Below are 22,312 nucleotides of genomic sequence, written 5' to 3'. Positions count from 1 at the left end.
TTGGTAAGGAAAAGACAATTGAAGTGGGCAAAAAGAAATAGGAGATTCATCTACAAACCCAAAACTATGAGAGGAAAATCAATGCAAAGTTGGACGTAACTCTGTTGTCTTTCTTTGATGTCACGTAGTGACTAGCCTGACCTCAGGACACAGAATGTGCTCAACAAATCTGAAGGAAAGGATTCTGGAGCACTGTGCTCTGGTGGCTACATTAACAGAAAGCAGAGGGCACTCTACTCATGACTGTGGGCTTCTCCGGAGCTATCACACCTCCAAATCCAGGAAAATACTGCCTTTATTGTCCCTGCTATGTTATAAAAACCAAACCTCCTCAGTCCATCCAGTGGCCTCCTCTGATGCTCCAGCTCACAGACACAGAACTTCTAATCGAACAAGCTATCTCATTCAGTCCAATGAATACTTATGGAGACCCTAACCTGTGCCAGGCTCTGGGTTAGGAGATGAGGTGCAAACAGAGAGAAGACGTGCCCCTTGCTTTCCCAGGGCCTCATTTCACCAGCACTTCCCTTTTACCTGCCGTATCATGCTTACAAATACAACACCCTGGCTACCTTATCTGTCGTTGCCAGAATTACTTTCCTTGCCACATACTCCAACTCAGCACTATCAGTCTATTCATCACTACCACTCGGCCCAGACCTCACCTCTTTGAGGAAATTCTCAAATTAGCTTGTCCTTAATCAACCACTCCTTCCCTCTCTTTGTCTGTAATTCTGTATTTTCCGCTACTACTTTTGTTGTAGCTTAAAAAACAAATTCCTGCTTCTATAACCATTGTAATAAAAATGCATTATAAAAGAAACAAATCACCCACAGCTGCCCATTTAATGTAACTGTTTTAATCCATGCACACACGCTCATATGATACTGACACATTCATAATCCTGGGATAGATACAAGTTATCTTTCTGCTATTTTAATAATCCCTAATATTCATAATAAATCTACTTTTCCCTGGATATATCACACACATAAATATTACATATTTTGATGAATTTTAAATATAAAAATTAAATTTTATTGGAAATGCACTTTCTAATAAGATGAGTGACTTTTGTTTCTCAGTTAGTTCTGATATCTGAATGACCATGACTTAATACTAGAATGAAATCTAGCTCATACTATACCTATTTTTAAAAATTTTTGTAGACATAAAGCACTAAGAAATCTTACATAAATAAGTAGATGGAAAAGGGAGGAGTCTTGTTATAAAATCACTTATTTCTTTGCATCTCTTTTTAGGTATATTCCCTTCCCCCCAGCTCAATAACATAAGATACTAAAACATAATTTTTAGACAGGTCATTATCACTTGACAATTCAATTACATATATTTTCAATTTTGCTAAAAGCAGAGAATGAGAAATGATCTATTTTACAAAAGTAATCAGTTAAGGATTAGTTAAGCAGTCATTAAAGTCATTAAACTTTTTAATTTTGAGAAAATATACCAAGAGTCTTTATCAAGACTTATTAAGAAACTGTAATGTTTCTTGCTACTCTTTCACCTATAGGTATCTTTTTTAGTTGGATATACTCGGCATCATTTATACTCACGATATATTCGTTCATTTTGTGACATCTTTATGTTTTTCAGAAAAATTTTAATTTGTGTATACGCTTTAACTATATCTTCTTCAAAATCTTCTGGCTATAGATTTAGTTTATTCAAAGGAGGCAGCCAAATCAGACTTGTTTTCAGTCCCAGTTTTCCAATTCCAATAATTGTGGTAATGTGAATTGAGGAAAACTGTTAACTGTGAAATAAACTGCAAAATGCATCTTGTAAAGTAGATTATAAATGGTCAGATCACAATATAATAAAGACCTAATAAAATTAATTTATCCATTGTTTAGTAAGTTATCAAATATAAATAAGTTAATAAATCAATGTTCTTTTTCCTTATTTAATTTGGATTATAATGCATAGCTAAATTTCTAAGTTACTTATGAAACAGGAATATTATAAAAAAAAAATGACATTTCTTCAGTAAATGTATATGTGTATACACTGAACTCTGATCTTTTAGCCATTAAGACTCAAGTGTAATAATGACAAACACCGTTGATCTAAGAAGACATCATGATTAAAATTTTCTATATGTTTAATAAATGAGGAAGGTATATGCTGCTCAAAATGAACAGACTTGTAGCCAATATATAATTTTACTTTTTAATAAGGGGCAGAAAATAGTAAAGATGTTATAGTCACTGGAATAAATACATCATGACTTCAGGTTTTTAGCAACGAACTGACCAATGCATACTCATTCTAGAGGAAATCACATAAAGGCTGATCCACAGGCTTTACCTGATGCATTGTCAAAACATCTATTTCAGAGTCAGTCTCACTAACCGATAATGCTCGAGCTGTTCAAAGGTACTTTTCCTTCCAACTAAGACGTGCCCTAGGGATGAGTACTGACAAGGGCCGACAAGATGTTGTGCTTTCAGTGCTTTAACACGTGGAAGAGCCGCTGTGGCTTCTGGACGCCCTCTTCGCTTTACACGACTGGATTCTACTTCAAGAACTATGCATTCTTCGACAAAAAGAGAAGCAAAGTTACCCTGCTTTACCATCACACGTGGTGTCTACATTCAGACTGGACACACACCAACACACCCAGGTTCTTACGTCAGGCTTCGTCCTTAACAGAAAACATGATTCAGAAGGTGACGACTGGAAAGCCGGGGGTAACGGCACCTTCGTTAGTCATTATGGGAAGCTTCCTCCTTGCCTGGAACCCCAGATAAGCATGCGCTAGGAAGCGCATACAGGATGATACAGGATGGTGGAGAGTTTTCCCTTTTTTTATGTCAAATGGAAGACAGTTTATATTGAATTTACAAGTTCTCAGGCAAATCGTTTTTAAAAAAAAAGCACAGTTGGTAGAACTTGAGGACCTGGAAATTAATCCCCTTTACTATATAGGGTCGGGGAGTCCTTGGACTCTTTGCTCTTCTCTGCATGTGGACACCCCGCAGGAAATGGGTACCCCATCCCAGTGGGCACCACATGGTGCAGAGGGCAGGGCCATTTGTCCAGGGTCACTTTGTCACTGAGGAATATGGATTTCAAGTATCCCCAAACCCTTGTTTTTGAGTTTGTAGAGGATAGTATGATCTTTACTGAAATAAAATCTAAATGTTGTCAATTTGAGAAGAAACTCGCTATGGTGTGTGGTACCTTTTTAATTTTTAAATTTTATTTTTAAATCACTGTTGCCTCACTGATTGGATTCTGCTTACAGCATGTTCCCCAGTTCTCAAAGAGCTATGATTTGCCTGCCAACAAATTCTTGGTGAATGTCAAAGGTATAAGCTTACTTGTGCTAATTCTATTTAAATCAGATGAAATACTAATATCAGAATTTTATCAGTCTGTCTTATAATTTTTGTTCCCCATTTCTTTTCAAGAGAAGGTAATTCTATCAGTAGAACTAAACACCACAACTTGTATATAATTTAATAGATTACAACCTCTGACGTGTGGCACGCACAGCATGTACAAACATTTAGACTGGCTTTTAAAAGTTGCTGGTGGTGGGAGAGCTGACTGCCATTCACAAGTAGTAGAAGACCGCTCTGGACCTGGAGAAGGTGGGGGCCTGTCTCTGCTGTTTGCTAACTGTGTGGTGAGCTTCAGGAAACCACCGAAACTCCAGGATATCGATAGCCCAGATATCTCACCTTTACGAGAGGGATAAGAATATTTACCGACCTTGCATGGCTGTTGTGAAAACAGGGTCAAGCAGGTCCAACCCCTGGGCTTAGAACATGAGAACATGACTGACAGATCTTTTTCAGCGGGCAGTTCTCATTACAGACAACTTACCAGAACCATATCCAGGTATTGGCCCTTTGGTTTGAAGGTCTGGGAGCCCCACATTCAGTGCGTTGGGTACCATGTTGTCCAGATGGGGCTTGGGCCCAACAGGATGAGACGGCGAATGCTTCATGCTGGGCTGCCTCTGCTGCTGCTGCTGCTGCTGCTGCTGCTGCTGCTGCTGCTGCTGCTGCAGTGCACTCACCATCCGAGCCAGCTATGGGGGAGGAGGCCCAAGGGAAAAGGGACCCACGATGAGCCAGCATGCGAACCCCATGGGGAAAGAGGGCGCTCAAGTTGCTTGTGCTGTCAGAGGCTGGGCGGAAACGCACTCCTCGCAAGGAGCACTAGAGGGACCCTCCCGAGCCCACGCACCTGCTGCTCCTGCTGCTGGCGCACAGCTTGGGAAAGCTTCCTCTGGTTCTGCAACAACTGCTGCTGCTGTTGCTGCTGCAGGAGGAGCTGACATGCCTACAAAACAGGGAGAGAGACAGGATCGAGCTTTCCTAAGACGGACTAGCTGAGAAAACTCAAGGGTCTGGGCACTGAATGAGTGTCCACGAGGGAAGTACCACCAAGCTCCTGGTCTACTGGTCACATTTCCCTCCAGCTGAGCTGATATACCAACCATTAAGCATGCTCAATAGTTTGCATAACATGAAGCAAATAAAAGCTAAAGAGAGAGAGAGAAAAAAAGCAAACAACCTTTCAGCTACAGGAGGAAAATCTGCTACTTACCAACTGAAACTGGGGAATCTGTGGAAGCTGGCTCAGCATGGCAATTTGTTGAGGAGATAACTGGGGCCCCACATTGAAAAGACCTGGATTCAGGCCACTGTTGGGAAACTGCTTGAGCATTGAGGCAGAAACCTAGCCAAAAAAGGAACGCTCAGAATTTATCAAAATAAAAGAAATTTTTTTTTCTGTGAAAAGAATCTTAGTAGAGCTCAAAGCAAGCACTGACACTTTCTTCCTCGAAAAGTATTTAGAAAAGTATTAAATGATTGGGAGAAATACACCAAAGTGTTAACAATGGTTATCTTTGAATGGTGAGATTATAGGAGCTTTTTCATTCTCTTCTTAGACTTTCCAATTTTTCTACAATAAAAATGACGAATTTTACAATCAGAAAAATATCTGCAAGAAAAAAGTTTTAATGACAATATGACGTTTGTCTGAGAAGTTACTACTGAAAATGTGCTATAAAAATATAAAACATCCACTAAACCCTCTGAATCAGTTGGTGCCATGGAGGACAAACTTAATCCCTCTCCCATTAGTAGCATTCCGGTCAGAAGTTTAGTTCTAAAGGCAGATGGCCTGAATACAAATACCATATGCTATCACTTATAAGTGGACTCTAAAATATGATACAAATGAACCTATTTACAAAACAGACTCACAGACAGAAAACAAACTTACCATTACCAAAGGGGAAAGAGGATGGGGGAGGGATAAATTAGGAGTCTGGGATTAGCAGATAATAACTACTCTATACAAAATAGATAAAAAACAAGGTCCTGCTGTATAGCACAGGGAACTATACTCAATATCCTGTAATAAACCATATTGGAAAAGAATATGAAAGACATGTATACATATGCATAACTGAATCACTTTGCTGTACACCAGAAATTAACACAATATTGTAAATCAACTATATACTTCAATAAAAAACAAACAGAGGCAGACTGCCTGGGCCTGTCATTTGTGAGATGTCTGAGTCAGAGCAAGTTACTTATTTAAACTTTCTGAGCCTCACTTTCCTTATTTCCAAAATTTGAATAGTAATATTAACTTCAATATTAATTTGAAGTCATTCAAATGGTTGTTTGAGGACTTTACGAGTTAATTCACGTCAACTGCTTAGAAATGCGCTCCATCAATGTTCATATTACTCCACAGGATGGTTCTTCAGATGTTACAGACAATGATTACAGTTCCCTTGCATCTCATCTCCAGGCTAAATATGATCCCTTCTTTCACCTGTATCTCATTCAATTTCTCAGTGCAGAGCCCTTTGCAGAACAGAAAAGCCATTTTTTAAGCTGTCTAAAATGCCCCCATAAAACCTGAGTCATAAGAGAGCCTTTAACCAGAAGACCCATGGGGGTCTCCCCATGGTTGTTTAGCATCCCAGGCAGAGTTACATTCCTCAGCTTCCTACTACTTTTGAGTCACGGTCTCTGCTACATTCTCAAGAATATCTGCCTATCTTTTCTTTGACACTTTCTAGTCTAAAAATATCTAAGTTCAAGTTTCCTATACTTGGCTCATCAACTCATTTCTTTCCAAGATCTCAGGCACTTTCACTTAACCTATCAGTTCTCTCATTTGGGAAAGTATTTTGGTTTAAATTAATAGTTCTTCCAGCTGCTTCATCTCTAGCCTCTAAGAGATGCCGAGTGTTGCTGACCAATTAAAGAACTTGTTTGATTTTCTATTTTAACAGTTAGACCCCTAGCAGATACGAGCGCAAAGCAAGCACATCACTACTGTGCACTGTGCCTCTGTACCAGCTTTATGGCCAGCACGACCAACACTCTCCACGATTTCTTGCACATAACTCTCATCTCTCCTTTGTGTTCACCCAAGCGGTCACCAGTGTGGCTTAACTTACCGTCTCTGATACAAAAGTTCTAATCTCCTTGTATTAAGAGGTTTTGGGGGAGGTGGGGGGGGCGTGGAGGGGGGTGAGGAGTGTAGCTGTGTCCTATGCTATCACACCACATTCCAAACCAGAGCCAGTCCACCATTCCCCAATGACTCATGAAATCAAACTCACTACCTTCAGCGTGTATCTTAAATTCATTTGATTTAGCAATTGGTTGAACTGCATCCCCGACAATTCATTCCCAACTATGATCTCAGGATGTGACCTTATTCAGAAGTAGAATTTTGTAGACATAATCAAGTTTAAGATGAGGATATAACAGATGAGAGTGGGCCCTAATCCAATGACTGAGGTCCTGATAAGAACAGGAAGAGACACAGAGACGGAGAAGAGAAAGCCATGTGAATACAGAGACACACGGGGAAGAACGTCATGTGAAAATGAAGACAGAAGTTGGAGCAATGCTTTTAAGGAACACCAAGCATTGTCAGCAGCCACCAGAAGGCAGGAGAGAGGCACAGAAGAGATTCTCCTTTGGAGCCTCTAGGAGGAACCAACCTTGATGACACCTTGACTTCAGACTTCTACCCTCTAGAACTTGTGAGAGTACAAATTTCTGTTGCTTTAAGCTACCCAGCTTGTGGTTATTTGTTGTGACAGTTTCCAGAAAAGAAACTAACATAACTATGTCTTACAGGCCTGGCCATCTACTGTGTTAACCACTAGTCTCGTGAGGCTATTGAGCACTTGGAACACGGCTAACCTAAACTGAGATGTGTTTTAAGTGTAAGATACACACCAAGCTTCAAAGCCTTGGTATTTAGAAAAAAATTAAAATTTTTAATATAATTTAAAAGCACTGATTACAGGTTGAAATGATAATAATTTAGATATATTGGGTTAAAGAATATATACTACTAAATTAATTTTACCAGTTTCTTTTTATCTTTTACATGTGGTTACTAAAAACTTTACATTACGTGCCTTGTGTTACATTTCTGTCGGACGGTGCTGCTCTTGACGGTCTGCATGGATCAGCATTGTTTCTAACTTCCTTCCTAGAGCTTTCTTCTATGATTCACAGGAAATCTCCTCTGCTTATTTTGTTTCCTAACCGACTGGCCTCCAAAATAGATAGCCATTGTCTGAGCTGTCATTTCTCCTCCCTTCTTCCTTCTATTTTAGAAGATCTACTGCACAAATTAGCTGGTCTCTTGGTCACCACTTTTCTTCAGTCTTGAGAATGTATGCCATCCCCGGCAAGAGCCCATCAGCCCCTCACCCTCCTCACTACTCCTACTACTTGAAATTAGCTAAAGAAACCACCATTCAAAGTAAAACACGCCCATGACCAAGCAGTACCCTGGAGAAGTTCATCTTAGGGGACAGATCTAGGCATATTCACAGCAGCACTGCTCGTAATAGCAAAAATCTGGAAACAACCCAAATGGCTTATCTATAGTAGGATAGCATAGGTAAATAAACGCTGGTTTATTCATGCAATAGAACACTGCATGAACCACAACTGCCCAAATCAACATGGGAAAATCTTAGAAACAATATCAAGCAAAAAAAGAGAGAAGGCTACATAAACTGCATGATTTCATTACATAAAGTGCAAAAAAGGGAACATGAAACAATACACTGTTTAAAGATAGATACAAAAAGACTATAAAGAAAAGTAAAGAAATGGTAACATGAAGTATTTTTATACTTTAATTTAAATGCCAGCACATCACATGTTGTATCCATTGAAGGTTATAAAGACTAGGGAGGTTACACTTTGAGGACCTCCTATCCAGCTTTGCTCAACTTCTCATTTTCACACTGCACAAGCACTGGCCTCCAGTGGATACAAAAGGACCAGAGAGAAGTTCTACTAGGCTCCTGGCAAACGGCTATTCATACCTGGGTTGCAGGATAATTAAAGTGCAGGTCTGCACATTCCCATGGCAGGGAGTTAATTACTCTGGCTTAAAAGCCCTTCAATCTCCAGCTGGGCTGGAGAAAGTGAAGCTCTAGTTGGAGTCAATTTAATGAAGCTCTAGTTAGAGGCATTTAACAAAGTGTTATAGGTGCAAAATGACAGCAATTTAAAAGCAAGTCAGAAACCTCTAGAATATGTTACTGTCTGAATATTTGAGCAATAGGAAGAAAAGGGCAAGGTAGAAGAACCCATGGCCTGGAACATTTGTAACAAATCTCAAAGATGAGTTTCAATGTCTTCTTCCTATGTTTACATTAATTATTGACTGTCCCTATAATGTGGTTAAAATGGATATAAAATTTGATAACATTCATCAAGAATTTGAAATGTTCACGTGCTTTGACCTAGAAATCTCATTCTGGGCAACTAAATTTAGAAATAATGTGGGCAAACATCTCTGTATAAGGATTTCTCTACAGCATTATTTGTAACAGTAAAAAATAAGAAAACGACTTAATATCCAATAATGGGAAATCAAAACAAGCCTGCCTGCTGGGTCATTTTGCCTTCTTCATTAAGAATGATCAACTTGAAGACTACATTAGTAACGAAGAAATACTATGACCCAATGTTAACGAAAACAGCAGGATATCGTGACCATGAATGCAGTTATGTGAAAAGTATGCCTGTACATGAACTAAGTCTGGACAGGGGACTGTGCAAAAGCAATTCTTGTCACTACAGCTGGGGCGGGGTTGGGGGATGAGGGAGTTGTTGCTGGAAGAATTTTTTTCTGCACAATCCAAACTTTCAGTGTGGTTATTGTATTGTCCTTACTTAAAAAAAAAATTTTTTTTAAGTGATACCCAGCAACTTCACTTTTCAAAATAGGTAAATATCAGAAAAAAAATATTCCATTGTTGAATAGTTTTCCCTCATTATGCATTAAATAAATGTTAACTGCATTTTGCTAAATAAACAAATTTCAAAATTGTAGGAGAATATAAGTACTTTTCTTTTCCAAGTACAGCAGACACTTAGGGGCTGCACATTTCTTTATGACCAGAGTCTCTTAGGCTAAGTTAACCATGCTTTCCTAACAATTCCACTTTCTAGATCATTCTGAAACATGCCTACCCATGACTTGACATGTATTCACCGAGCTCAATATACATGCCGTGCACAGCTGTAGATGCTGAGGACGCAGCAGGGAACAAAGCAGATGCAGATCCAGCTGCTGTGCCGTGTGCTGCACTCCCGGGCCTGGGGGAGGGGAGAAGGAGTACCAGCGGGGTGGTGCACCCACCACACACAGCCTGGCCTGGGACGGCCTCTCTGATAAAGTGCTAGTGAAGCAGCGATCTGAAGGAAACAAAGATGCAGCCATGCGGCAATCTGGGAGAAGAGCATTCTAGGAAGTATGTTTGGTGCACTGGGGCCAGTTGGCTGGAGAGGGCTGGATGAATAGAAGAGTGGCAGGTGGGGGGTGGGAAGATCACCGAGAGCCTCAGAGACCACAGTAAAGAGCTGGCTTTGCATTCTCAGTGAGGGTGAAGCCAGGGGAGGACTCCTAGTAAAGCAGTAACATGATTTATCTTAACTTTCTGTGAGGACAGAAATGTTCCACACCTGTGCTGTCCATGTAGTGGCCACTAACCTACTGTGGCCACTTGCATTTAAATTAATTAAAACTAAAAGTTCAGTTCTTTCATGGTCATATTTCAAGTGCTCATGCGGCTAATGGCTACACTGGACAGCGTGGTTTTAAAGGATCAGTCTGAAGTCTGGATGGAAAACAGACTCGAGGCAGGCAAGTTATTAGATGAAGCAGAGCAGGGACCAGTCAAGGAGACCATGGCCGTGGCAGGAAATGGTTGGGTGCTGGTAAAGCTCTGAAGGGAGGATCTGTGGCTGGGTCGGATGTGGGCTGTGAAGACTCACAACTAGCTCTGAGGTCTCTGGCCTAAGCACCTGCAACAAGAGAGTACCACTTACTTGGAGGAAGAGCATGTTTTTGAGTGGAGTGTGGGATGAAGCCAGAAGTTCTGTCTTGGGCGTGTTAACTTTAGATGCCTAGAAGGCATCCTAGTAGGGACAGCCAGAAGTCTGTGCAGCTGAGAAGAGAGATTTGGGCTGGAGACATAATTTCGGAACTGTCAGTATTTTAAAGTCATCGCACTGGGTAAGATCACCTGTAGTGGCTGTAGATGGTGAGAAAAGGTTCAAATACTGAGACTGGGGGGGCTCGGATGTTTAAACGCTGGGAGAGTGAGGAAGAACTTGTAAAGCAAACAGAGAAGACAAGACAGGTGAAGAATCAATACAGAAGGTGTTCAAAGGCCAAATAAATTGTTTCAAAAAGAAGGGAGTGATCAACCGTGTCAAATGCTGCTGATACATTGATTAAAAAGAGACTGGGGAACAGACCACTGTATTCCACAACACAAAGATCACTGGCAACATTCCCAGGAAGGTCTTAATTGCCACTGCCACTGCCACTGCCTGACCCAGACTACTACTACAGCATCGTAACTTGTCTCCTCTGCTCTCATAGTTCTGTCATTCAAACATCTCCTCTATATTACTGTTGGTGGTTTTTTTAAACTTAAATTTTCCTATATTGCCACTCAGCTGAGAAATCTTGCCTAACACTATAGTATCTTTAGCAGTAGCAGCCAAGGGAGCACATAAAAATCACCTGGGGGGCATTAGGCCAAACACCCATGACTGTGTCTCTGTAGACGGGGGAAGACCTAGAAACTGTTTTTAAGTAGCAGCCAAGATAATGGTTACAAACCATGGTGATCAAAGAACAAAGTCCAAACTCCTCAGTAAGGCAAACAAAACTGTTCCAAATTTGGTCCCAAACTTCCTGACTAGTTCCCTCCTCTTCCACTCTAGATCCCATACGAATGCTTCCAGAAACGCAAACTAATTGTTCACACTAACGCCATTTCCCCAAACGCGCCATGTTCTTCCAGATATTACTGTCCCTCGCACAAGCTGCTTCTGCCTCCTAGAAGGTACCTTTCATTTGGCTGTGCCCAGCAGACTCTGACTCATTCTTCAAGACTCAGCTTAAATGTCACTGCTTGGTGTGAGGTCTCACCCAGCTCCCCAAACTCTGTCAGGCATTTCTGTACAACATTTATCACACTGACTATCTGCTGACTGTCCTCCAACACCGCCACCAACTGCAGGAGGCCGTGGTGGGAGAGGTGTTTTCTTCATCTATTCACTGCAGATATTCCATGACCACAGATGACTGTTGGCCCGATACCAAGACATGCTGGCAAGTGCTCTGAGAGTCAAGATGCTGCCATTATAAAGTGCTGAGGAAGTCAAGAGTAGCTCTGTCTGGAGGATCTTCCAGTACCCAGGACTTGAAGGATGAGTGCAAGTTAGAGGGAAGAGGGAAGGAGAGAGGCACTAAGACGACTCCCAGACAGGACCACGAGGATGGGGGTGGGCGGGCACGATGAACGTTTCTTCCTCTACCAAGACAGAGACTCAATGTCAAAAATGGGATTTGCAATCTATAGATGAGGGTTTCAAATAAATACTTTAAGCTTTTGTCCTAAAAGACATCAAAAAACAAAAACAAAACCTGACCCTTCACAACCTGCTGGTTGGATCTGTTAAGGACCCCATTCCCTTTTATGTGACGGGACAGACTGAAAGCTCTTGATTCTAGTTCATCAAAATAACATTCTAAGGTCACACACTGAATCCTCTCTCGGGCTTATCAGCTTTTACTTCACTCCCCAGACCTGTTTTCTCACGAAGAGGGATGATGAGGGGCAGTATGTGGCAGACTGGCACAAATCTCTCACCTATACCCTCAAATAACTCACTGGCCATCTCCTGCTAAGAAAGGGACCTAAAAGGTTCCTCTGGTACCCAAAGAACCACACCCCACACAGAGCTGCTCTGTGAGTCATTGTCTGCCTCTTCTTTAGCAATAAATACCCCTAGAGCACCTGGTCAGTGTTTTAGCATATATCTCCTCACAACTTTTCAGAGGAACCCAGAACCTGGCCATTCTCCTCCAAGTCCTTGAGGGCAACCAACTTCTGAATGTGGACACATCAGAATATATAAAGTAGTTAAAAATTATACACAGTTTAAAAAATCAATATAATATTGTGAAAATATATAGGAGAGCTAAAAGATATAATGCTTTTCATGCAAAAAGGTCTAACTTTGTATGCACAATACAATGAATAAAAAGAGATCTGACATCTTATTCTAAAAATCTTGATCCTTGGCAGCTGGATTTTTCGTATTTCAGACTGGTAACTGTTACTCCTCTTATGTCTAGAAAACCAGTCAGCTGAAACCGCCTGGACTTCACTTCTGAATTCTGGAACCATGAAATTGCTTACCTGGGGGGAAATGAACTGGGGAGGCACTTGCGCCCGGAGATTAGGAGAAGAGTTCAGCGGCTGCACTGGTGTGTGCACACCTCTCGATTGTGCTGTGCTATTTCCAAACAAACCATGATTGCCACCCTGCAAACAGAACAGCAACGGTAAGGCTTTCTGTTAACATAAAAAAATGCAAATAAGAAACAGTTCAGGTTTTCTACCCCTCAGAAGAATCATACCCTATATTCACAGAATCACAGAATTTTTTAACTGAAAAGTTCCTGATCTTGGAATGCTTGGAAAATTATTCACATCCAATCATGGGCACATCATCACCAACCCTGCAGTCTGACGCACTCCATAAGCCAAAAGGTTAAATGTAGTCAAATACTAGAAAAAGCACTAATTTTGTGGTTGTTGTTATTGAAAGGTGCAGGTGATATAATATTTATTCAACTACTTTCTTTTTTACAATTGGGTTTCCCAAATTTATTCTCAAACTATATAATCTGAGACTCATCGTGAAAGGCACCTGTAAAAATGCAGGCTTGCAAATAATATCCATTGTACAACAATACTACCATATTACTTGTCCAAATTGGTTAACTCAATCACAAAAACAGTGCCACCCAATTGTGAGCCTAGCTCCATAAGGACTCTACTCCAGTTATGAACACTCTTCTCTGTCTTGGGTCTGCTTGGCCCCTTCTTTGCTCAATTAAGAAATATGAATCAATCACACAGTGAAATTAAAAAGGAAGAAAGGGGAAAAGTGAAAAATCATTCCAGGGTCACCAAAACATTACTCACCTGTAACTTCTCATTCAAATGTATGACTATCAGTCTAGTTAAAAACAAGCTTAACTCCCTGATTTCTGGAGGACCAACTCACTGAAGCACTTCTAGACTGTTCCAATCAAAGGCCTATAAAAACCAGGGCTATATGATGGCCCTTCCTTTCCGAATTGTTTCTAGCAAGAAGCAAAGAAAATGCATTTGACACCTGACACTGCTGCCTCTGCCTGACATAGTGTTTCGTATCATCTTCACTCGACCTCTTTGAGGCCCAGCTCAGAGGTCATCCTCATCAAGAAGGTCTTTCCCAAACCTTCCTCCTCACTTCACATCCAAATCACCTGAGCTCACCTCTATGTTCGCAGAACACTTCAAATCTCCTTGACAGGGCCCATCGTCAAATTACATTATAGTTATTCTCCATTCTGTCTTTCCACCACCAGCTTAACATTTCCCTCTTTGTATTCCCAGAAGCTCAATAAAGCTCTGGTCTGTAGGATGAGCACATCATTTGCAAACATCCGTGACCCACCAATTTCATACGCTTGAAAACAAATGTCCCACTAAGCATCATCAGTGAAGACAGCTGCACCACTGCTTATACCAAGTGTGGGCACTCCGAGCTGATGTCACCACCATCATCTTATCCCTGAAGTCGCGGGGATTAAGGTTATTTTAAAGAAGAATTTTGTAATGGCATCATTAAGTTCTAGAACACTAAAGATATTTTGATAGTTTAATGATTCAAAATAGAATTAAGAGACTGCTTCAGGGATATTAATGAACTTAAAAATATTGAAAATGAAAATGACCATGAACATAAAGTAGAAATGGTGATTAAAATCTGTGTAAATCTCATAAAAAAATCAAAGATCCACCATGAATCTTAAATCTCCCAAAGGACTATTTAAACATGAAAAGACTTTAATTCTAGAAGCTCTCCTGTCTCTGCTTCTCCTGTCTTACTAATCAGACTTGTCTCTCTGAGGTGAGATGGCTCAGCTCTGGTTCTTCTGAGGTCCTGCTAGTCATTGTCAGCAGCTTAGCTACTAGTCATTCCCGGGAGAAGAGAAAACATTTATTTTGCTAAGGCTATTCTAAGATGGTTCTCACTTACACTTTACTATCAAAGTAATAACTGTGTTATTATTATATGTTATTTATTCATGGATGATCCTTGGATGGTGAAGTTTCTGATAGCTAAAGTCCTTTCAGAATCCATGTTTTGGGGGGGTCCCAAACTGCTTTGCTGGGGTCATTTTTAATTTCAACCTCTTTCTGGTAAGAAGTATTAAAAGGAATCTGCCTTTTAGTTTTTGTAAAATCAAGCCTTATTTTCCTATTCCTAACAGAAAGATTCCATCCCACTCCTACCAAAGGTTTTAGGTTTTCATTATCAAGTGTCCCAAAGCCATACCAAGCACTTTGATATATCTGATATGGATAATAAGAGATACGTCAACAGAAGTCTACCAAAAAAATACCTTCCATATTTCTGTTTATTGAAGTCTAGTAGACTTAGTGTTGTGTTAGTTTTAGGTGTACAGCAAAGTGACTCATATACGGGTTATTACAAGATACCAAATATAGTTCTCCGTGCTATACGGAGGTCCTCATTCCTTTGCTATCTTTTAATATGGAATCTTGGAATCACAAGCTGGTCATCTTGGCTCAGAAGTAGCTATTTCGTACAGTAATGTATTTAATTATATATATATATATATATATATATATATATATATATATATATATATATATATATATATATATATATATAAGTGTGGTTTATCCGCCTATTTCTAAAGTTTTACTGTTGTATGTGAGGCTTTTATGATGACCTGGAGCCTAAGAATTATTGGTGATATATGCCTCAACTACAGTGTTCAACTTGGAAAGGTATATACATTAAAAACAAGGTTATCAAGCTGACTGAAATCCTCTGAGATTTGGGGGAAAAAAACCCTCTTAAATTTTATTTTTAAATTATGAAGCATGTTAACTCTGCATGAAAATAGTGTGAAAAAAATCATGACCATATTTGGATAGAATATGTATATCAATCTGGTTCACAACAGACTTTGCAGCAATCCACAGATCAAAAAAAGGAAGAGGAATGACCTTTTTTAAGAATCCAGTACACAGCTAGTTTGGCTGGTCAATTATATTAAAGTTTATATACTAGAAGTATTTGATAATCAGGTGATCCTGGAAGTATATACATAATGATCATTAACCAAGAACGTTAAGACTATTTTATATTTTTTATACCTTAACCCAAAAGATCCCTCCTCCCCACCAAAACTGATGTAATTGTTTCTTCTCTGTTTATATAAACAATACATAGCCATGTCCTCTGTGGAACCATTAAGAAAGAGTGAAATATAAAGGAAGAAAACAAAAAATCTATTATTCCCAATTCAGAGATAACCAATCTAAAAACATGGATATAATATAATCCATTTTTTTTAAATGTGCCACAGCAACCATTAGAAAGCATATGAAAGATCTATATGCAACTTGATGTAAGAGGTGTCTCACATCATCCTTTAAATGTGAAAATCATCATGTGCAAACATGTAATGCAAATAATTAAATGTCCTTCCATGACATCCGCGGTGAAATTCAGAGTGACAGGTAAGTAGTCATGGAACTAAGGCTAGAAAAATATCATCACTGGAGTCACCGTCGCAAAGGAGTTATCCCCAAATTCCTAGTTTTCTCCACAAAAACTACAACAGAGCTACTGCGAGACAATAAAGGCCTGCTGCGTCTGCTCAGTCAGGCCTGCACAGCAGGGAGGCATCATCCCGCAGGTCCTCCAGCCTTGTTTCTACAGCCCAGCGTGTCCTCAGAGGACTGACAGGTCCAACCCTTGGGAAGGGGCTGCTCCAGGCGGACCCCAACACCGCACGTCTGGGCAATATCCAGTCTTCTTAACACTTCATTATCTAATATACACGTCACCTTTCTTGGGGGTAATTTTACACTTGAACTAGGTTTTTAAGATGCTATAACCCTTAAAAATTTAATCGTACTAGTTTTGCTGCTATTTTCTAGCTCGCAATTATATTAAATTGAAAAGACCTCAAAAGTATAACTTGCCATTCAATCTAACGTTAGTAGTGGCAAACCTGTTGCTAAATTAAATGACAGAAGGTACCCATGCAGCCTCTTTAACATTTTCCCAAGCCAGTCATTAGTCAACCTATTAAACATGAACTTATGACCAAAAATGGGAGGACAAAAGAAACAGATTTAAAACAAAACCCATGTTGAGAAACATGAAGAGAGATGGGTTCCATGGGCTGAAAGATCTAGAGCCTACACTTATTATCATTCTGTGCATTCAGTAATCAACAAATTTCCCAAGACAGACAAATGATGCAATAAACTGCAGACCAGGGCCAAGGCGAGGCCACAGCCAAGCAGTTATAAATTTGAGAGGCCTCCTTACTTGTCTAGCAGCGAAGTTTTGGGGGTTGAGCCCTGTGCCGATTGCTCCAAGGCTGACGTTGGGTAGTGTGGAACCAGAGGGAGACAGCTTGTAGCTGGGAGAAGGGGAGAAGGGAGAGCAGGGAGCCTCATCCCCAAGGCACCCATCTTGATTGGAGAAAGGCAAAGTCAGCTGAAAAGTAGTAGTAGTTAGCCAATCACAATGAGTGTTGGTTAGTGAAGCAACAGAATGCAAGAAGGGAAGAGAGAAACACCAGGAATAAACAAAGTTAGAGTGTATTAGCAATAAACGAGGACAGAATTTGGATCTCATCATCATCATCATCATACTTTGCCCAATAGACACCATCCATAATCCTCTTCGATATAGGTTCTTCTTATCCTCTTAAGCTAGTAACACATTCTGTCCATTGCATAAAGATAAAAATTGCCAGACACTTTATTTTTAGGAATCTAATATTGATTACTCTAACTATATGGCTGCTGAAACAGAAGCCAGAGTAATCTTCTTGTGAATATGCTGCTGTCTGGATCAGCACCAGCGGTGTCAAAAATGTGCCAGATTAAAAAATTTTGGCTTTATCTGCTTTCTGAAGACCAGGAACACTACAAATTGGTATTCTGAATCACAGAATAATCTCCATTAGAAATGTTAAAAATCAAAACAAATAGGTATAAATGACTTGTTTAAAGCAGGTAGTTGAGAATTTGTTGTATACCATTGTAACTAAAAATAGACCATTAGGGAAACAGAGAAAGAAGATAAAAGTGCTCTCTTAGAAACAGCAAAGGAGAAAGTTTTGGGTCATCTTGACAAAGCTAGAAGGCAAGGCCTTAGGAGACACAGAGTATTTGCACAAGATCCAAAAATTTGATTTGTAATTATGCGGTAGCAGAAAAAGAATTCAGAATCAATTTATCTCTAGAATTTCTTCCACATGTTTCGAGTGTGCATTTCCCCCACTATAAATACAGACCACTTCCCCTCTTCAAACTTCATAAATTTCCCAAAACTTAGACCTTGTTCACAATATTCATATCCTAAAGACAGATGGTTCTAGCTACTGCCTAATCACCTGTCAACGTCAACTACTTTCATGTCATCACTTAAATGCAGGTGATGTTTGTGTTTTGCTTACTCATTTGGTTCAGTACTTCTAAGCTTCCTTCTGGAATTAATTATCAAAAGACAAATGGGAACCAAAGCAGTTCTCATGAATTATTATCTTAAACCAAGGATTCAACTCACCTTCTCAAAATAAGGCCCACTATCTGTGGTTCCCATGTCTTTGGAATTAGGTGGACGGAACCCAGGTCGATCCTTCCTCATGATATCATTAAAATCCCCGAGATTCATTGCTCGCTTGTCCACATCAAATTTTTTCTCTGGAAGGCTCCCTGAAAAGTAACACAGAAAGAGTGAACATTTTAACAAATCAGTGTCTCCCTCATGAGCAAGAGTGACCTATCCCACTACCCTCTCTGGGATGCTGGTTTAAGACCAAAGAGCTCTCATGGGTTCAGGCTGCTAGTGCTCCTCCTGGAACACATGTGGATGCTTAAACAAACAACAACAACAAAATAAACCAAACACACACACACACACACACCCCAAAAACCCCACAACATGTATCAGCTGTCGCTTGTTTTCTATGGAAGATTGAAAGAGAGTCTTAGGGCTAACCTGGTAAAAATCTAACCAAAAATATACCTAGACTGGTTATTGATATGTTTGATGACTCTATCTTGCTCATATATTCAAACATCCTCAGTGAGAGAATGTGTCTCTTATTGCTGTTTTAGCACCTGCTAGATAAACGGTTGGGGTTGTAAAACACAATTATTAGAAATAAAAAGATCAAAGAGACCTGGCTGTTGCCCTAAAATTTAGAACTCCGAGTTAAACACAGGAGATGGCATGCCGGTTACTTGCAAAACATACTTTCCAAGGTGCAATGATTATTCCTGCTCTCTTTCACATCTCTGTAAAGTTGCTACTATACTGACATGAAGCTCACTTTTTAGTTATTCTCATATTTGAAGGAATCACAGATCAGAGGCTATTTCCCTTATCTCCCAGGACTGTTTTCTTTTCTTCCTGGTTTGATACTTTTTAAGTTCCTCAGCGTGAGCCACAGCCTCCCTGTGAAGACCCCACAGTTGAAGGGCTGACACTTCATCTGCTCTGCTTGTGATAGAGAGTTTGTCAGTAATGGATGGAAAAGCCCAGTGAGGGCAGGACTGGCAACCCTAGAGCTGAATCTGGCAGCGCCACAGACATACTTTGTTTTGGCCACACACAGCCTTTTTAGATAACTGAATTAGTTTCCAATACGTAAAAATCAGGGCATTAATGTATATGTGAAGTTCTGGCCTCTCTTGGAAACACTGGAGGATCTGGCAAAGCTAAGCCTGCCCTCCTCCAGGCCAACCATCGCTCACAGCAGAGCAAAGACTGACTCCTACAGGTGGTACATCTGCTCTCCACAGCCAACCAGTGCCTTCCACATCCCAATTTCTTATACCTGGCACACACCGCTCACATTACTTTCTTGGCTCTTGCACTCACTTGCGTTTTCAACCCCCACCTCGTGTCTAGCATGGCACTGCACCTGTCCCAACTCAAACTGAGGAGGGGATCCCAACAGGGTATCACTAACAACAACACATTCCATTCGTATTAGTGGAGTATACACACCTACAGACAGATCCATTTTGCTGCTTGGATTATCTTCAGTTTGACTCTGAAAATAAAGAACAGTGAGGGAAGATTTAAGGTCTGAATTAAATGTTTGAATCAGAGAAGAAATGGCATTGTTCATATGCTAGTCACACCCTAGTTTACTACCAGCACTATATGAAGTCCTTTGAAATGAACCTTAAGTTGGAATGAAGACAATAACATTTTTAATATGGCTAATTTTGACTGCTGCTGGTGCCTATATTTCTAAATTCAATTTTCACATCAAATTAGCTTCAGTAAATCTAGGGACAGAGCAATAGCTAAACAGCTGCTTGGAGAAATGAACCCCTGTCCTCAAGTTCCAGTCAGCTCAGGATCAAATTCCATGAGTGGCAGCCAAATGATGACAACTTCTTCTCGTGACTTGTCAAGTCATCAAATCTTGCAATGTGCAGCCAAGTCATTTGTCTTTTGGCAAGAAGGATCAGGGTGTCCCCATAATGTTCCCAGGAGAGATAAAAAAAATAGAAATTCTACAAGAATTGCCTACCTAATTAATCACAAATAGTTTCCCTAGTTATTCTGCTATTGCTGTCCTTTTAAAAATTTTAATATTAAAACTGGTACAGTAGTCAGCAAAAATTATATCAATTATAAGTACCTGGCTCTCTCTTCCCTAACCGCCTAAGGAAAAGGGTGCAAAGACTACAAATTTAAAAGGTGTAACCTTCAAATATTGGAGTATTTCATTAAGAAAAAAGAATACAGAACAAATATTGCCTAATCCAAATCAGGAACATTGCTTAATCAGTTTCTAAATCTATAATTTTGTACTATCTGTGGCAGTGGCCTTGAAATTTGCACTAAACATAAAAGCTAAGATACATTTCACATACGAAGAAATAAAACTTACCAGCAATCCCATATTTGAAAACTGTTTGGCAAGAGGATTCATCCATGAATCACTGTTTCCTCCTTTTAGTGAGCACTAGAGAAATGAAATATGTAGCGTCAGAACCAAATAATTTATTTTATTTCAACTTCCTATTAGAGTTGCATTAAGTACTGAAAACATAAAACCAAGAGTTTACCTTTTTGAACCATAACTATTTCTCTTTAACTAGTTATTTTGATACATTATCTGTTAGTCTAAAAAAGTAGTACATCTTAGTTACATCTATGTTTTCATTCTCATTTTATTCATTGCACTGAATTAGAACAGGAAAAATACATGGTCAGCTAGTGTTTTCACCCCATAAATCGAAAGTCAGTATCAGATTTTCTAAAATACAACATTTGCATGCTAGTACTTTCCCTCTTAGAATCTCCTTGTAACCCAAGCCCATTTGAATTAGGAGAAAAGAAAAAGAGTTTTTTGATGATGGTGCATGTTATCTGGAAAGGAGTCTATTTAAACTGGTCGCTATTCTCTGTGCGGATACAGTGAGGAACTCATCCACGTAGCACTTTCATCTGCTTGTTTCAGTGTAAAGGACAGGGGTCCCCAGAGGGAAAGAAGCCTAGCAGGAGACACCAGCAGCAATCTCATTGCAGAGTCAGGCAGATGTAGGCTTCTGTTTGTTTCTTGATGGGACAAACTCATTTCTCACCTGAACAAGACACCGATCATCAGCTCCACTTTTCTTTCTATGGAGAAGGCATGTGGAACTATGACAGGGACGTGCTGGGGGCAGGAGGTGACAGGGCTTCGCGCATTCTCCAGGTAAAAATTCTGTCTGTGTTCTGATGATACTGGTCATGGCAACTGTATTATTCTTCAAAGTGTTAAGGTACTTAAGTTCATTTGCAGGTTTAAAGGTCAAAAAGGCCCTCACTGGAGGGAGGGGAGCAGCGGTAGTTACTGTTTAATGGGTACAGAGTTTCAGTTTTGCATGGAGAAGAGTTTTGTGGACAGATGTTACTAATGACAGCACAACAATGTGAATGTACTTAAAGCCACTGAACTGTACACTTAAAACTAGTTAAGAGGGAAAATTTTACGTTATCTATATTTTGATCTCCACCCTGCCATACCCAAAAACAGGCCTTCAGTATGAAAGGTCAGAATCATCTGTCATGGAGCAGAAATGTTTAATTCCCAATTAGCTTCATTAAACCTTGGTGGTTACCTGAGTGTGCTAGTACCTCTCCTTCAGTTGCTTTCTCAGCTGTCTCCTGAACTGTCTTGTAATTTAGTCTCATTGTTAATTTGTAAATAACAAAAAGAAAGCCACAGCAGACTAGACAACATGAATGTACTAAAAATACTGGGAAGTTTACCAAATAACGTGTGACTAGAGTAAGAAAATAAAAGTCCTCTGAAAGGGAAAACTATAAGTGACTGCTTAAACAAAATCTCAAATAGAAACAACCTGTATTCTTAGGCTGTAAAAGAGAGTTATATTCAGAACAAAATTGATGTCCTATAGGCAAAGAGGATGAAGGCACGGCCCCTGGCCAACTTCTAAACCTTCTAAAATGACATCTGGTATTTGAAACTTAAGAGAGTATCAGTTGTGAAGCATTTCTCAGGGCAGCAAGACTCCCATGCTGAAGTTAAATATATGGCTGCTTATTTCTTATTTCTTTCTGTGTATTTGTGGAATGAAAATGGAGGGCTTCTACT

The 22,312-nt window shown here is 39.9% G+C and overlaps 1 protein-coding gene across 8 annotated transcripts in view; it reads right to left on the bottom strand.

Moving 5' to 3' along the window:
• Positions 1-22,312, bottom strand: part of TNRC6B (trinucleotide repeat containing adaptor 6B) — a 225,200-nt gene that overhangs the window by 26,184 nt on the left and 176,704 nt on the right. For all 8 annotated transcript variants that reach the window (XM_074375586.1, XM_074375585.1, XM_074375589.1 and 5 more), the window contains 7 exons: positions 20,600-20,674; positions 19,702-19,747; positions 18,253-18,401; positions 12,774-12,899; positions 4,586-4,717; positions 4,223-4,318; positions 3,857-4,064 (listed from right to left, as the gene is read on the bottom strand). In XM_074375586.1, the coding sequence (XP_074231687.1) occupies positions 3,857-4,064; positions 4,223-4,318; positions 4,586-4,717; positions 12,774-12,899; positions 18,253-18,401; positions 19,702-19,747; positions 20,600-20,674 (832 nt within the window). The remainder of the gene's footprint in view (positions 1-3,856; positions 4,065-4,222; positions 4,319-4,585; positions 4,718-12,773; positions 12,900-18,252; positions 18,402-19,701; positions 19,748-20,599; positions 20,675-22,312) is intronic.

The sequence above is a fragment of the Camelus bactrianus genome, chromosome 12, assembly GCF_048773025.1.
Source record: "Camelus bactrianus isolate YW-2024 breed Bactrian camel chromosome 12, ASM4877302v1, whole genome shotgun sequence".
In the NCBI taxonomy this organism is placed as follows: domain Eukaryota; kingdom Metazoa; phylum Chordata; class Mammalia; order Artiodactyla; family Camelidae; genus Camelus; species Camelus bactrianus.
This window is presented reverse-complemented; position numbering and strand designations above follow the sequence as displayed.